A 16,674-nucleotide genomic window follows, 5' to 3' on the forward strand; every position below is an offset into this window, starting at 1 on the left:
ACATCGGGACTTTAACCCTAAACTTTCACAGTAAACCCAAAGGGACATATATGAACAATTAGAAATATGATTATGATCTGCTCAGTTAATTTAGCTGATTCAATTATATTGAGTTGATATGTTCTTGTTCTTCAATTCAAAGAATGTTCCAAACTAATTTAAACCAAAAACTCATCCTCGTTAATGAAGTTATATATAAGAGTTATTTTACCATTAAAGCCCAATGTGACATATATGTTACTTTTCAGATATTTGACACTAGGGGGGGGGTTCTTGTCAGAAATGTGTTCTAGGTGGTCTCTTTAGTCTAAATTATGTTCCCCTTAATTTTCCCAAAAGTAGAAATGGGTCCGGGTTCTTATTTGGAAGATGGTTAATCATAAACTAAATGTGCTTTTTTTAAATAGCTATGCAGTCAAAATGTAATTCCAGAACGTCAATATTATTAAAACATTCAAACGCATTGCATTTTTTAAACAATTACTTAAACAATGATATAAGGTGCCACTTAGTTTTGTCTGTCAAGTGTTCAGTGATTCTTTTTATTAATAAAATATAGAATATTTCCCCCTGAGATTTAGCTGTAGAATAACTATAAAGTATCATAAAATGGAAATACTCAAGTAAAGCGCCTCAAATGTATACATACAGTACTAAGTAAATGTACTTTGTTACATTCCAACACTGCTAACCAGTCAGTTACTCTTTTAAAAAAACAAGATGTGTCTGACATTTGTCTAATTTAGCTAGCCATACAAACACTGCTATGCCCAAGTACCACCAGATTCAGCTAACAGCTGCTTATACAACACTAAAGGCACAGTACCAACCTTAGAGAAAAGCATTTTACAACAACATTGTATCAAAATGTATTTAACTTTCTATGTGATATTCCCCTTCTTCGACTTTAAATCGTATTTAAGGGTGGACGTGAAATGTAGAAAAATGAACAAAAAATGTTAAGTCAAATATTGCAGGCCATAGTTCAATAGAAATGTTCAACTGTTATACTGTTCAACTGTTCAACTGTTAATACATGCGTTTCTGCATCCCATGTAGAAAATCACCTTTTTGCATCTCCCAAATATGAACAGGTCCCTTTACAATTAACTAATCATTTTAAACTCGAAGCCTAGGAGCCAAAAAGTTAAGTTGTCGATTTAAAGCTTTGATTAAACAAACACTCCCAAGCCCACCAGCTACACCATTTACAGCACAGACCATGAGCTCACCCTCGGGGGCTCTAGGTATCAATTAGAGTCTCCACTCTCCACCCACCTGAATCCTTATCTCTTTTTCTCCTGGCCATGACCCCACTATCCATCTCTTGTATCTCCTCAGCCTCCTCTCAGAGAGATCGGATTACAGGGCCATCTGATAATGGTAAACACTGAGGTTAAATGTTGGGTTGGGTCTGTAGGGGGGATGAGACTACAGTAGTTGTCAATGTATTAGTAATGCTATTGCCATTCCTGGTTCTCCTTTTCTTGGAGCCATACTGCTTTAAGCACTAGGACGCACACTCACACTCTTGTTTGAATTTCAAAATAGATTATAGGCTGTTTTGTTTCCCTCTTCTCCAAAATTCAATTTGCAACCGTACCCGCGGTCTGCGCTATGTGTTTAACTCCATCATCTGTTAGGTCATGGTCTGTTCAGCCGTGACATCCAGACCGTTCTGGCCCTGCAATCGAGCCAGCCAATTACAGTAATCCTATTGATCCAAAACACACCTTACCCTGTCCATAACATGTTATCTGCAGGATCGACCACAAACAGAAAGGCAGCCTCTCACTGTATACATCCATGCGGTGAATCGTCTCTCCGAGCAGCGCTTGATTTTTATTAAAGATGACATCTCCCATCCAAATCAAGCACTTACTTGAAGCCCCCGCCCTTCAAACTTCGGAGAGTTGGAGCGAGAAAAAAAAGCCAAACGGCTGCGGAAACGTTGCTGTGGTTATGTACAGCTGTCTATTGCAAAGACACGCTGGATTTATGTTTACACGCTAGCCTGGTTTATCTGAGCAGTCTGAGTGCTGCGTAAACGAGCTGGAATTTTGGTAGATGTTAATCAAAAACACAGAGAGGAGAATGTCAATCAAAGCCTCTAGCTCATCTTGATGTCTTGATGGTCTAGTTTAATTGCCAAATGCTGTATGATTTTATTGTGTATGAAATAGGGTTAACCAACTAATCTGAAAGACTACCACTGAAACTGTACTTTACTAAAGGTTTTCAATTTACTGTAACTGGAATATTCAGTATTTTTAGGCCTACCAATTTCCTGTCCATGAAGTTACCTCATTATGCTAACATTAAGATCAGAATATTACCTCCCCAACCCTAACCCCCTAACAACTAGTCTAGCTCTCTCCAGCTGGGATAACCTCAGCCTTAACCAGTAAACCTAACTTATTAATGCATTATATTGAGTTGGTTTATACAAACGGAATTGTTAAAGACATACAGCCTCACTAGCTACATACGTAGGCCTACCAATGCCAGCATGCTAAGATGCACACAATGCTAAAAATCTGTTTTTTAGCAGTGCAAATGCTCTTAACTATAAGCACTGGAGAAAAATCATTGCTTTTGATGGTATTATGTTAAAAATGCTTACAAAAGATGGCACAAAAAAAGTCATAGAAAACATGAATGTTAGGACAAAATGTGCCAATTCATTTGGTAGAAAGGGATGGATCAATGGCTGACATTGACATCCCCAGAGCATTAGTGCAGATTATCAAAAGTTTGAGGTAAGCTAAGGGCCACTGAAGGTAATGAGAGGCTGGTTTAACACTAATTAGTAAAACCTTTCCATACCAATCTATAGACATTTTTCAGGGCCCTTTAAATTTAAGGTTGAATATGGAATATATAGACATATATTATGGATAAATATATACAGTATATAAAATGTATTTGTGGGTCCGTTTCTTCTGGGAATTTAGTATAGGACTATAATATTGGGATAACCATTAGATCTCAAGTTTAATATTAAAAGGAGGTCCTGTTGAAGGAGCTCTAATAACAGAAAAAAAACTGTTAGTAGCGTAGCTTGTGTGCTGACTGTTAACAGACGAGCACATACCAGTGTGACAGGCCTTTTCCATAAAACTGAAAAAAGAGTCCTGTGATCACCTGCTGCAGAGGGTGGGACTCTCATCCGCTGCTACAAGAGCGCTGAGAGACGGACAGATTGGAAGATGGGGGGCCGGATTCCTCAAACACAATCACACACCTGAGATCAGATCATCACCTGTGAAGATAGACAGACATGCACACGCAGATTAGACCCACTCCCACTAGTGTACTCACAGTAACACACACTACACAGCAGACAAAGTCCATGTGTGTGCAAGGCACTGAAATTAGTGCAATTTGCTATGACATAACCTCAAGGAAGCAGGTAACATGATGCAAAACAAGCCTGTGGTGTTAGCCACTCATTCTTGGGGTTGGTTTCATTATACTGGGATAAATAATACATGTCATGTCAGGAAAGCAGTGACATCACACAACCTTTGTATACCTGTTTATCCAAACTTACTTTCAAGACAACACACACATACACAGGCACAAGAGAGCAAATGGAGTCAGGAGGCAGGCATCCCCAAGGCATTTCTGTGGACAGCTGGGGCTCTTTAGTGGTCAAGGCAGACAGTCAGAATCAGAACAGCATGGAAAGCTGAGGTTCTCATTAACACAGATGAATCAGCCTCTTTTGGATGTGTGTGTGTGGGGGGGGGGAGAGAGGGGGTTGAGAGTGGGCTTGATCTAAAAAGTATTGCTTATGATGTAAACGTTGTGACCCCCTGTACAGTATATGCAAACAGTTCATACAGTTAATTTCTTTCCTGTGTTGTAACCAGGAACCAATAGTACTACTACCTTCACTGTTACAGCTGCCATGCCAGCATTTTTCTCATATGGATTGTAATCACTTGAACATAAACAGCTTGAAACAGATGGGTGAGGGGTTTTTATGTGGCTCTTAAAGGTGAGAGGTCAGTAAAAGAGGGCTGCAGGTGACCACAGATGTGTGTTTGTGTAATCACAGAGGTGTGTTTTTACTGGTAGCAAGGGGTCAAAGGTCAGCAAAGCAACTGCCACACAACACCAACAGTAAACTGCTGGCAATGACAGACTAATGGTGATGTGAAAATAACAACTCAAGAGGAAATTAGCTGCTTTCTAAACTGTCACTTTAAAATGTGTTTGTCTGAATTTCAGCAGGATTAATAATGGATTGATAAACTAAAGGATTTTAAAAGGGGCATATTGTGCCTTTTGGGGTTTTCCCTTACCTGTTATGTGTTATACAGCTTTTTGTGCATGTAAATAGTCTGTAAAGACTAAAACCCCAAGTTCCCCCCCCTTGCATTAAACACTCGATTGGACCCCTGTTTTTGTCCCGAAGCAAAGTGACATCACTATGTAACACTCGCACTTCTGTTGGCTAGCACACCAACACATTGTATGTCATTGGATAAGGGGTGGGGCATCTCTAAGCAGTTGACTAATCACAACCGAGCCGGCCAGCTAACCGATCAGAGCAGACTGGGCTCTGGTTTCAGACAGAGGGTGAAAAGAGGTGCTGCAGCACAGGCAGTATGAAAACAATAAAGAGCTTTTTGAACATTAAAGCATGTTAACATGTCTCAGAAGAGACTATTTGGAACCTGGAAATAAGCATAATGTCTCCTCTTTAATGTGTTTGAAAGGGCACAGCTTAAAGGGTAAAAAGCCATTAAAGTGTACGAAATAACTAGATCAATCTTAATCTATTCCTTAAAGGTGCCATGCAACTTTTGTTGGAAATGCAGGCTTTATTGGAGTTACCTTTAAATCTCTTAATAACATTAAATTGACAATAAAGGGCGGAGTCATTTAGCCAAGGTTTGGAATAAACCTTAAAGCTGCTCTAATCAAATCATTTTTGGATGTGTAAACAAGAGGAAAGTCAGCTACAACTCCTCCTTTAATTTAGTAATTGATGCCTTTGCTTAATGGTCACATAAGGGATCTCTGGCTATGTAAGCCAAAATATTCAAATAAACATCTGTAAGACGTTTTAGGGCTTTCAATTGCATTACATGAACCCTTCTCAGATCATGAATTTATCCATTTAGTTTTCCATTGCTCACATTTTGAGCTTTTCTTTACTGTGGCTTGAAAGTTGAGATTTCAAAGTTTATGGTTGACCTCAGACACAATAACTTAATGAACCTTGTGGTGACATTGTTTTGCCAAATATTTATTTCAACCCTTTAAACTGGATCTTTGTATGTTTTCAAGAGCAAATTAGGAATTAATGGAGCGTTTTTCAAGGCATCCTTGCTTCATAGTGCATGAAAAATGCAAGAACTGGAATGAAAATGGAAGTATATTTGAACAAGGAAATTCGCGAGTTACTGAATAGTTATTATATCCAAAGATAACTGGCCATGGATAATTGGCGGATGAGTGGATTTCTCTTTCTTTAAATTGGCGAAGGAACTTAAGGGGAAGACCCCTCCTCTTCATGTGTCTGTAGGTGTGGACTGAAGCTTAGCTTATTGGATTATCCCCTTTAATTAATGCAGCCTGAGGACTGATGAAAAATAGGCCCCTGTGCCTCGGGTAACCTGAATCCAACTCAGCACACACACCCTGCTCGCCTGACCACCTGAAGCATTGTGGGATGTTGGAACAGTCACCCCCCCACCCCATTCTCCCCTCCACCCTCCTCCATTAAAACTCAAGCTACTGGAGGAAACACCCACTTCCTCAACATTCCTGAAGGATTTTCCATACAGAGAATAGTAAACAAACCTGTGAACAAAGAGTGTGCGGGGTGGGTGGTGTCCCGTGGGGGGTGGAGGGAGGGGCACTCGGACAAGTTAATGTTATTTCCTTCGTGTAGTAAATCAAACTAAAGTGCGAGGGGAGGAGGGAGGAGGAGGGGGATTTATTTTGTGAGTTGGTGGAGGTGTTTACCGTCAGCAGCGATGGTGGCAGGAGTTGGAGAGGGAACAAAGGCCCGTACCACCCTCCTCATCCTCCTCATCCTCCCACTTACCTTCCCAGGCTAAGGCGCTGAGGCCTGGTCCACACTTATACGGGGACTTTAAAAAACGTAGCTTTTCCTATGTGTTTTGGCTTTTCGTCCACAGCCAAAAGGTGCTTTAGATAACTGAAAATGGATCTCTGTAAAGATTTTCAGAAGGTCTTTTTTCTTTATTTTAGTTGAGTTTTAGTCTCGAAACTTCAGATTGTATGTCGATATCAGCTTTGCAAGACGTCCCAAGTTAGGCAAAATGTTGTGCCATGAGCAACAAGGTAAAACTGTGTTGCTTCTAACCCTGCTAAAAAGATGTTGTGTGTGTGGTTGCCCATGGCCTTGACAGTGCTTCAATCATGATGTGGCATTTCCAAATAGAACTATTATTTTTTTCCTATTATGCAAAATGCACTTTTTGATGTCTTTAATACATAAATATGTGTTCCTGGTGTGTCAGGGAACCGACAAAATGTCCTCCTTGCCCACATCTCTCAAAACGGGAGCTGATCCAGATTTGCGTCCGACATGATGTAATATCAGAAATGTGGGCTGGCTTTACACCCTACAGCCCTATCAAAAACGTCGCTGTCAGAAACAATGCGCGATGTGTTTTGGTCGTAATATCGGCCCGTCCAAACAGCGGCGTGCGTTGAAGCTTCAACGCTTCTGCCCATTCACTTTGAATGGGGTGACGTCACGCTTTGCCGAACTGCATTGTGGGGAGCGTAGCTATGCGTTGCTCGCGTTGCTCGCGTCAAAAGTTGAACCATGTTCAACTTTTGAAGCTTCGACGGAAGCGTCAGCCAATCAAATCCCGTTTATTAAAATCTAGCCAATCAAACCCTTGTGTATGCTGCGAGTAGTGAATCACCCGGTGCTGTATGATCAGTCTCTGTTCATCTAACGGGATACAAACCGGAGGAGCCAGGCATGGAGGGAGGTGGCAGAGATAGTGGGTGAAACTGGTAGGTTTTCGCCTGTTTGGGGAGTTTATATCCAGTGTACCCCGTTTAAACATTGAATGGACTGCTAGCAGGCATAGACAGTATATAGCTAGCATGGAATGCTAGCATTTTGCTTTGTATGTCGGGGGCGGGAGATTCATGTGATTGGTTGTTGGTCGCGTTGACTCCCCAAGCTTGAGACACGCCCACCGCCAAGCGTCAACGCGCGCTGCTGTGTGGACGCTCCGTTACAGGGCTGAACTAGAGGGATATGAGGGATGTCTATGCATTATCTGTTTGGTATTTTCAGCAAAACACATCATAGACATGTTTTTTATATATTTTTAAATATCTGAGACCAATAATATATGCCTAAAAATAGCATGATAGGAGATCTTTTATGCTTGTTTGGAGTACGAAGTATGATAAACCCCTCTTTTAATAAACACAGTTGTATATGTGGACGAGGCTAAACACAAAGGCCTGTTTTGCCTTGTGTTATGCCATAACCCAGACCCACAAAACCCACACACTACCTAGCACTGCATGGGAGGAGAGAGGAGTTGGCAGTGGGAGGAAAGGCCTCCTTATCAGCTTTCACCATGGGAACCTCTGTGTTGCTCACTGACTCGTGTCAAAACCTTGGCTTGAACTTGAACGCGAAGGGAGTGTTGGGTGTGTGTGTGTCTGTTTGTGTGTGACTGTGAAAGAAGGAGAGAAAGAGGACAGAATCTGTAGAGGCAGGAAGAGAAATCGTTAACTGACAAGCGCAAACAGCTAGCCAGACAGTTAACCCGAGAGACAGACAGCTAAATGGAAATAAAGACATTTGGCTTAGTCCCAGTGGGAGTGATAGACAGTTTAAAATTGGATCTGTTAAAGGTCACCTATCATGCTATTTTTAGGCAATTGCATATCTCAGATATATAAAAATATATTAAAAACATGTCTATGAAGTGTTTTGCTCAAAATACCAAACAGATCATCCATTCTAGCCATGCCTCATATCCCTCTATTTCACTTCCTATTTCAAAAGAGCTGATTTTGGGTATAAAGCTTTAGAAAAAAAAAAAAATTTTAAAAAGCAGGGGGCTGAGCTCATGCGGGAGATACGACCAGCAGATACTGCGGTGATGAAACGCCATATCATGGATTATCAAGGATTATTTCTGAAACAGTATGGAGCTCAAAGGCTTTCTCTCTTGCCGGTTATACCACAAGGTGAGTTCCTTTTTATTTCCTGCTTCTTCACACACATGCTCTCCAGTACAGGTTAGCTCTGAATTTTAGCGATGCTAATGTATCATGCACCGACCATATTACGTAGGGTGACCAGACGTCCCCGTTTTCCGGGGACAGTCCCCGTTTGTATTGCCCTGTCCCCGGTAGAAACTGTCCCCGGAAATGTCCCCGGTTTTTAATATACGTTTAAAACACAATGCAACGCGAAATAAAACTTTTCATATCAGGAAACACTGGGTAAACAGACTGTGGTCAAGCTAGCTAGCCCCCACTTCGGAAAACACAGTCAAACCAGCCCGCACGTTGTATTGCGGTGCGCGAATATCCTATGCATTACGGTAGAGGCCTGTAAAAACTGCCTACAAAATAAAAGCGTTTACTCGGTCAATAACACATATACCTAAAAAAACACACCAAACATATTCACATACTGGAGCTTAAATTAAGAAATATGTACTATATAATGTGATCAATAATAATTTAAAACATACTACGTATAGCTACCACATTATAACTGAGCGAATGTCAAATGTAAGGATACAGTTACGAAGACATATCTGACATTTTCCACTGGGTGGAATTGGAAGGAAAAAATCAGGACAATCTGATGTAGAGTTTCAAAATAAAATATACTTTTGAAGTCTCATATATGAGCTATCGTCCTTCTGTTTGTATCCAACAGTTAAAATGTTCGAATTACATTGAACCAGAATTGTCCCCCTTTTTTCTTTAACAGTGAAGAAAATTGGATATGTTAATGAGAATTTGACCTCAAAACTCAAAATGTCCCCGGTTTTAATTTTGAAAATCTGGTCACCTCAATATTACGTCCAAAACAGTCGGGCATTGTTTCTGATAACAATGTTTCTGATAGGGCCGTGGGTGTAAAGTCAGCCCACATTTCCGATATTACGTCATATCGGACGCAAATCTGGATCAGCTCCGTTGTAGCCCCGTTTTTAGAGATTTGGGTACCGAGGAAAAGAGAGGGTTTTATTTTCTGACGCTGCGTGAGTTCCCCGACACACCGGGGACACATATTTATGTATAAAATACATCAAAAAATGCATTTTGCATGATAGGTCCCCTTTAACATGTGTTTATGCATGTGTTTGTGTGTGTGCATGTGAAAAAAGGGGAAGGACCTCTAAAGACATTTAGCAATTAACTCAACAGCGCAGGTGAGCTTTTGAATTTTCCAGTATACGTGAGGGGTCATGCTGGCATACAGCTGTTGACTTTTAAAAGCGCTGATTTGTATAGTTGTCAGACGCTTCCTGCTGGCACACACACACAGAACTTTGGCCCGCAGAAAACCTCAGAACTTCTAAAAAAAAGTTGGCTTCCTTCTTTAAAGGTCACTTCACTCAGTGCTGACAGTTTCAGAGGGCATGTGAATTTAACATTCACCTAGAGTCCAGAAACAATAAACCTCCGTTCCAACCTTAGACCTCTGAGCTGCAGAAAATATCTGCTGCGCTTACACACAGGAGGTCCGTTAAACCGTGTTCCAGTTTCATGGGGGCTGGCCCAGGATGTGTGAATAACTCATCTTCTATCCTGCTATCTTGCTAGGGCCCACTAACTGTGAGTCCTGACATGCTGCGTGTTCTGACAACGTCCTTTTTGCTCAATCCCTCTGGCAGAGGCCGGCCTGTTAGCTGTGGATCCTGCCCCGGCTTGCACACAGGAATGTACTATTGAGAAAGCGCTGCACCACAAAAACCTCCCAGCCATTCCAACCCGTAATCAGATCCAGCCTGTCATCCCCCATCCTGTCTCCAATCTCTGTTTCTTTCTTTCTCTCTTTAATCCCTCTCTCTCTCTGTAGATGACATGCACACACACAGAACACAAACACCCACATACAGAACAAGCACTCACACAGAATTGCAGACACCAATTTGTAGACATCTAAGCTTGTGCAAACGATGTTCTAAAGTTGGAGACTTTCCCTAAATGCAAGTAAATGCAGCTCTACAGCAGAGTCCCACACCAGGTCAGGTACCTGCCTAAGAGCAAAACAACATTTATATAAATTCACATGTATGAGCCTGATTGAAGAGACTTTCCATAGCTGGATTTGTGATTCAAGAATAGACCAAGCTTAAACAAGTCAAGCAAATATTGGGTCGGTCCATTTTTGCCTTGAAATAATTGGGATCTAATGGTTTGTTCTGGTACTTTGCTTCTCCCTTTGTGTCTCAAGTTCATCATTTCATTAGGAGGTATTGAAGGATAGACAAGCAAGCCAACTGACTATCTGTTTTATGTTTATGTTTTTTATGTTTTATGTCTTGTCCTTGTATGTTTCTTTGCAAAGCGACCTTGAGGTTATGAAAGGCGCTATATAAATTCAAGTTATTATTATTATTATACTTATTGTAAGTTGCTTTGGATAAAAGCGTCAGCTAAATGCAATGTAATGTAATGTATTATTATCTAGTTTTGTAGCTTTTCGTTGCTAACTGAACAATATGTTTAGTTAATTTTTTTAAACATATTTCAACTGAACCATCAACATTTGGCTATTTTGGCTACCATTCCTATTTGGTGGAATATTTTACATAGCAAAACATCCCGATTGTTTCTCCTGTCCGCTGGGGATAGCTCTGTCAACACAGTTTGCTAATGGTCCATCGCACAAATTTGAGTATTGGAATTAAGACAAGCTAGCCAAGATACGTTGTTGTTTAACAAGTTTGTTAGCTTGGTTGCTAACAGAACAATATGCTTAAAGTTTATTAAAATTACTTATTTGTAAACTCAATGTTAGTCTTATTAGTCGTAGTGTTATGAATCTGCAAACCATTCCTGTTTGGTGGAATAATTGACATGGCTAAGTTTCCCCCATTTTTCTCCAGTCTGTTAAGGCCAACTCTGTCAAGACACTTTGCTAATGGTCAATTGAGCAAATTTGAGTGAGTTGTACTCGATGCAAAAGGATAGAGGTATTTTACCATTTCGAGCAAAATTGCACCACTCTAATTGGTGGCTTTAAAAGTCAGTCAAACAAAGAAGAGCTCTTATGAGATAAACACGCATGGGGTTATTACCCTCTCGCATTATTTCAATTTTAAATCAACTCACATCTCAGTCTGGTTCTGACCTTTCTTGAATGTTTCTATTGGTTGTCCCTTGTATGGAGAGTTTTGGTAAGTTGTTTTTGTTCCCAGTTGTAGTTAATCCTCTTGATGCAAGAAGACCTTGTAAAAAAAATTAAGAATTCTTGCTCATTATTTCTTTATCATAGGTAAATATTTCAGTTTACATGCCAAGTTAAAATCTTGTTTGGAGTCTTGGCTAGTTAATACTTACAATGAGTAATCTCTTCCTCCCTCTAACTCCAACCACCAAATCTCCTCATCTCTTTCTTTTCACTGAGGCGGGATGGAGGATATTTCTTTAAGCTCCCTTTTCTCTCTTCTTCTCTCAGGAAACTCTGACTGTCAATAAACTCTCTGGATCCCGCGCCTCCCTGAAAAACCACAGCTTCGATTACACAAAATGAAGCACCACACAACCCTGGGCAACCAAAAGGTGTTTTCAATAATTACTTATATGTGTTTGGCGAATCAGAAACATCTGCGGTGAATTTGACTGAAAGAGCCCCAAAACAATTCTAAAATAGGACTGATGCACGCAGGGCCTGAGACACACACATGCACACATAGAAGGGCTACACTGCGCCATTGTCAGTGTGGGTCTATTTGCGGACTGTTTTTTTAGCTGGCCACAGCTGCGGAAATGAATATCAAATGTGGTTCTGCTCCCATAAATCAAAACCGTTTGCCGTGTTCTGACTTTCTTTCCCCCGTTTAAAGTCAATTCGCAGGGGCAGTGTGCATTACACTTACACCCCACGGCTTAACTCTTTCCTCTGACAGTCACAGAGGTGTGTTCAGGAGCAGGAGGTTAGGAAGAGGCTGGGGGGATATAAAAGCTTGTTGTGAATGTACAGGCATTTAAATGCACATCATGTATTATGGCAAAAGCAAGGCTAACATGGGTTCAGTATGACATGTGTTTGAATTGAAAAGTATGATGAGAAATTACATAAAGTGGAACTGACTGTCTGCCCAGTATGAATAAGAGTTGTCTTTGTTCCTCTAAGAATGTTTGGTCAAAGTTAGGGGTAATACTGTCTTATAGTATACTGAGAAATATATCTTATAATTGGACTGGTCATTGGGTTAAAAAATAGAGTTAGGCTTAGGTGAGGGTAGGGGAAAAGGCAGGGTTGTATGTATGTTCATGTGAGTTTTTACTATCCAATTTAAATAATTCCTATTGAGTCCTAGTCCCATTTAAAGAATGAAAACATGTTGTGGTAACATCAATGCACTACCATTGAATTGCAGCAAAAGCTGGATTTGTCAGTAGTGGCAACTAATACAGGCTCATTTTTCAAGGTTAACTTTTGTGAACATTGATTAGCGACCAATTTCCAGTCAGAGTGGACAGTGGTAACTTTTTAGGGAACGCAGATCCAGATGGTCGATATTGAAGAACTTACTGATTAGCCGTGATGCACCCACTTTTATTAGAAACGGCTCAACAAGGCAGATTGATTTGTCAACTCTAGAAAATAAGAGTAATTTATACAATTACATATTTGAGTTAACTGTGTGTCCTTGTAACTGAGCTAACAAGCTTACTGACTCACAAGCTAGCTTACTGACACTTAGCTAGCTCACGAACTATGACTGCTTTTCGTCACCCTCTTCTACTTTATTTGATGAAATGATGTACAATTCTTAGTTAGAAAAGGCAAGAGGAGGTAAACGACACAATTCTGTAATAATTGCATGAAGCTTGAAACCTATAGTGACAAACAGCACTTGCATTTTAAAGGATGGCTAATGTGTGAGAGGTTAATTGCAAGTTACTGTAGTTCACTAGTTAGCAGCAAAATATAGCAATGATGATATTGGCACTTCATCTGTAGGATATCTGTGAAAACTGGAGAAAAAAAATTGCCAAGAATAAATATTTCCTTCGGAATGACCGGTTGATATCTTACAGAAAATAAATATGTGCTTTTACATGTAACCAACGTTTTCTTAGTTTACCCAGTCATTGTGAAATATTTTAAACTCACTTTACTTTATCTGCATCTACCTGTGGGCGATAATAGTAGGCATTATAATTAGTTAATTCCACTATATGACAGACTTTATGTTTTTGTGGAATTAGTTGTAAGATATCAGCACATAAATATCGGGTAGATCGAAAATCAGAAATCCCTACTCACAAAGCTTTTTTGGATGGGATTGGATTTTTTTTTGTACCAATTTCTGCTGTGACTGCAGCTTTAATGTAATGAGAGACATCATTGGGTTCTACTATGGCAATCATAACATTGTGTCTGTGCACATTTGTGTGTGTGTGTTTCCAGGTGTAGGAGGGTGTATCACTGAAAGCACCGGAGGTCTTGGACTCGGCTTTACTTCTGCCTCTCTGGGATTAGAGGGGATCCAATGCTGTCCAAACCTTATCCTAACCTACCGTCAGGGCCAAACCAACACACACACTCCAGATCAAGCTGTGGGACAATAGACCGGCCCGTCTGTTGGTTTAACAGGTCTGGATGCTTGCTAAAGGCCTGCTCTGATGTCCAAAGGTCCGGGATAGCAAGAGAGGGAGGCATTGCCAAAGGGGAATTTGTGTGTGGTTGTGTGTACATGTGTATGTTCAAGTAGGGCAGAGTGGAGAGGGGTCACATAAGGCTGTGTATGTGAGTGTGTATGTTTGGGACAGTGGAATGTGAGGGAGCAGAGGGGGGACATGCAGCAAGGGACATCCCTTTAATACCAGCCCTAATCTTCACCCTGGGCACTGAGTACGTACACACACACACACACACACACACACACACACACACACACACACACACACACACACACACACACACACACACACACACGCACACACACACGCACACACACACACACGCACAGACACACACTCTCTCATCTGTCTGCNGATCTGTGTAAATATTATTTCCCTGTTGTTAAAAGGACTCGAAAGGACTCGAAACTCAAACGGTAGGACTTGGGACTCGACTTGAGACTTGTCGGTCTTGACTTGGGACTTGACTCGGGACTTGCCTGTCTCTGACTCGGGACTTGACTCGGGACTTGAAGGCAAAGACTTGAGACTAACTTGTGACTTGCAAAACAATGACTTGGTCCCACCTCTGTCAATTACCAGTCTGATATCGTTTTACAAAGATGACAAGAAGAGTGTAGATAGGAGAGAACCACTACAAGTCAGGACACGTAAAACAGTGCAGCCTAGATGAAGGTGTGCTTACCGGTGTTGTCAGGGCTAGCATGAGGGACAAGGTTTATAGTGTCGGTGAGTAGTGATAGCAAGAGTACCGTTAACCTAGAGTAAATTTATTCACATACATTCCCATCAACAAATCCATTTTATGTGTCACATGCGTCACATGAAATCTTTATTAGGCAAGGCAAGTTTATTTATATAGCACTTTTCAACACAAGGCAATTCAAAGTGCTTTACAAAAAATGAAAGACATTAAGAAAATGGCATTTAAAATCAGTCATTAAAAAGAAAAGTTAATAAAATAAACATTAAAAGAAAAAATACATGGATAAAAGTTACAGTGCAGTTTAACATGTGAATAGTTCAATTAAAAGCAGCGACAAAAATGAAAGTCTTCAGCCTGGATTTAAAAGTAGTCAGAGTTGCAGCGGACCTGCAGGTTTAATAGCAAACAAAAATGCTTTACTTGTAGGTATGGATGAAGACAATGAGGAAGATAACGACCCTCATCATCACGAGTTGTCGGCCATCAACGAGCTTCCTGAGCGAGAGCGGTCGGACGACAAAGACAGCACGAGCGCCTACAACACCGGGGGGGAGAGCTGCCGCAGCACGCCATTGGTCAGCACCGAGCAGATCCCCCCTCTCCAGGAAGAGGAAGATGACAGAGGAAGACGACTGATGTCTCCGCCTCCTCTCCTCCCCCTCAGCCGCCTCCCTCCTCTGAACTCCCCCCTCACCCCGCGGCGCCACAGGAGGGAGAGAGACAGAGAGCGACGTCACTCCAACCTCAGCGGATCCTTCTCCCCCAGCACATACAGGAAGATCGAAACAGCCAATGGCAACGTGGCAAACGGCTCAAGCTCCACCCCCTCCACGCCCTCCAAGTTCAGGTACACTTTCAGCTTTGTACAAATATCTTTAAACTTTCTAAACTAGTCCTACAGTATATGTTTTTTTTTTAAATGATAAACTAGTCATTATTGTTTGTTATTTTTGAATAATATGGGATATTTTTTTGGGTTTGTTGCCGTAATCAGGTCTCTGACCAGAGAGGCGGGGTCATCTTCACGAAGAGGCGTGGCTGACGGAGGGCAGGGCTCCAGAGCAGGTACACAATTCATCCTCCTGCAGTTTACTCTGCGCTGTGTCTAAATTCACATACTTCTGTTCTTGCATTAGCTGTTTTGAGTGCACATTACCATGACTTCCCTGGATGGGGTACTCACATAATGAATACCGACTAACCGATAACGCCGTGCGCTGCGTTCAAAGTAAAAATTGTTTAAACTTTGACTTTGTTTACAGCTGCACCTTTCAACACGAAATCAATCAGTATGTTGCGGCACAAGCTAGCAGAGGTCACAATAGAAATGAAACTTAACTGGCTGTATTCACCAAACGGCTCTGCGCCCGACCTCATGGTGCGCAAAGAGCAAATTTCAAATCATGTGAATGCAGCTTAACTAATTTGACTTTTATTTTGTCAATGTTGAGCCAAATTTTCTGTAAACCAGAATTTAAAAAATGTGATATTGATGATATGTTTTGACGGCTAATTCTATTGTTATCAAGCAGGTGGCACTACAGGAGGAGGAAGTGCAGAGTCCAGTCCGTATTTCACCAGGAGACGCCAGAGCCAGCACAAACCTCTGGAGCGCTACCAGAGCTGCATGACGCTCCCCTCCGAGGGCCTGGTGGAGCCTCTGGACCGGGGGAGGGACAGAGCGAGGGTGGAGGAGAGGGGGATGGGGACGGGCAGCAGCGGGCCCGGCAGCCCCAGGAGTGTGAACAGCGCCCCCTGTGGTCTGGAGGACCGATACACTCGCGCCTCGCGGTTAGGACTCGCTCTACCGCTCGGGATGACGCACTCATCGCCGACTGCCTCACCACAGCGCATGGAGTGGAAGGTAAAGGGTGTGATGATGATGATGTTAGCGTTTCATCTTGAGTCGCCTTCCTCCTTTAAAGGATTACTTACTTAACCAGAGTTACATCCCAGGTCAAATGTACGTTAAAAGGTCTTTAGCATTAAAGGTCACCTATTATGCAAAATCCACTTTTTCATGTATTTTAATCAACATGTGTCCCCTCTTCTCCATGTCTCTTCTACATCAACATGTGTCCCCTCTTCTCCATGTCTCTTCTACA

General features: G+C 41.5%; 1 protein-coding gene across 1 annotated transcript; it reads left to right on the plus strand.

The window, feature by feature from the left end:
- Positions 1 to 14,997: 14,997 nt before the first annotated feature.
- On the plus strand, positions 14,998 to 16,440 carry LOC104960756 (PDZ domain-containing protein 4-like; the record flags this gene model as incomplete). Its single annotated transcript, XM_010788914.1, has 3 exons — positions 14,998 to 15,416; positions 15,564 to 15,634; positions 16,102 to 16,440. Coding segments are annotated over exons 1-3 (829 nt in total), but the record flags the coding sequence as incomplete, so codon positions are not given.
- Between the last annotated feature and the right edge of the window lie 234 nt (positions 16,441 to 16,674).

The sequence above is a fragment of the Notothenia coriiceps genome, unplaced genomic scaffold (genome assembly GCF_000735185.1).
Source record: "Notothenia coriiceps isolate Sejong01 unplaced genomic scaffold, NC01 NC01_scaffold00032348, whole genome shotgun sequence".
In the NCBI taxonomy this organism is placed as follows: Eukaryota; Metazoa; Chordata; class Actinopteri; order Perciformes; family Nototheniidae; genus Notothenia; species Notothenia coriiceps.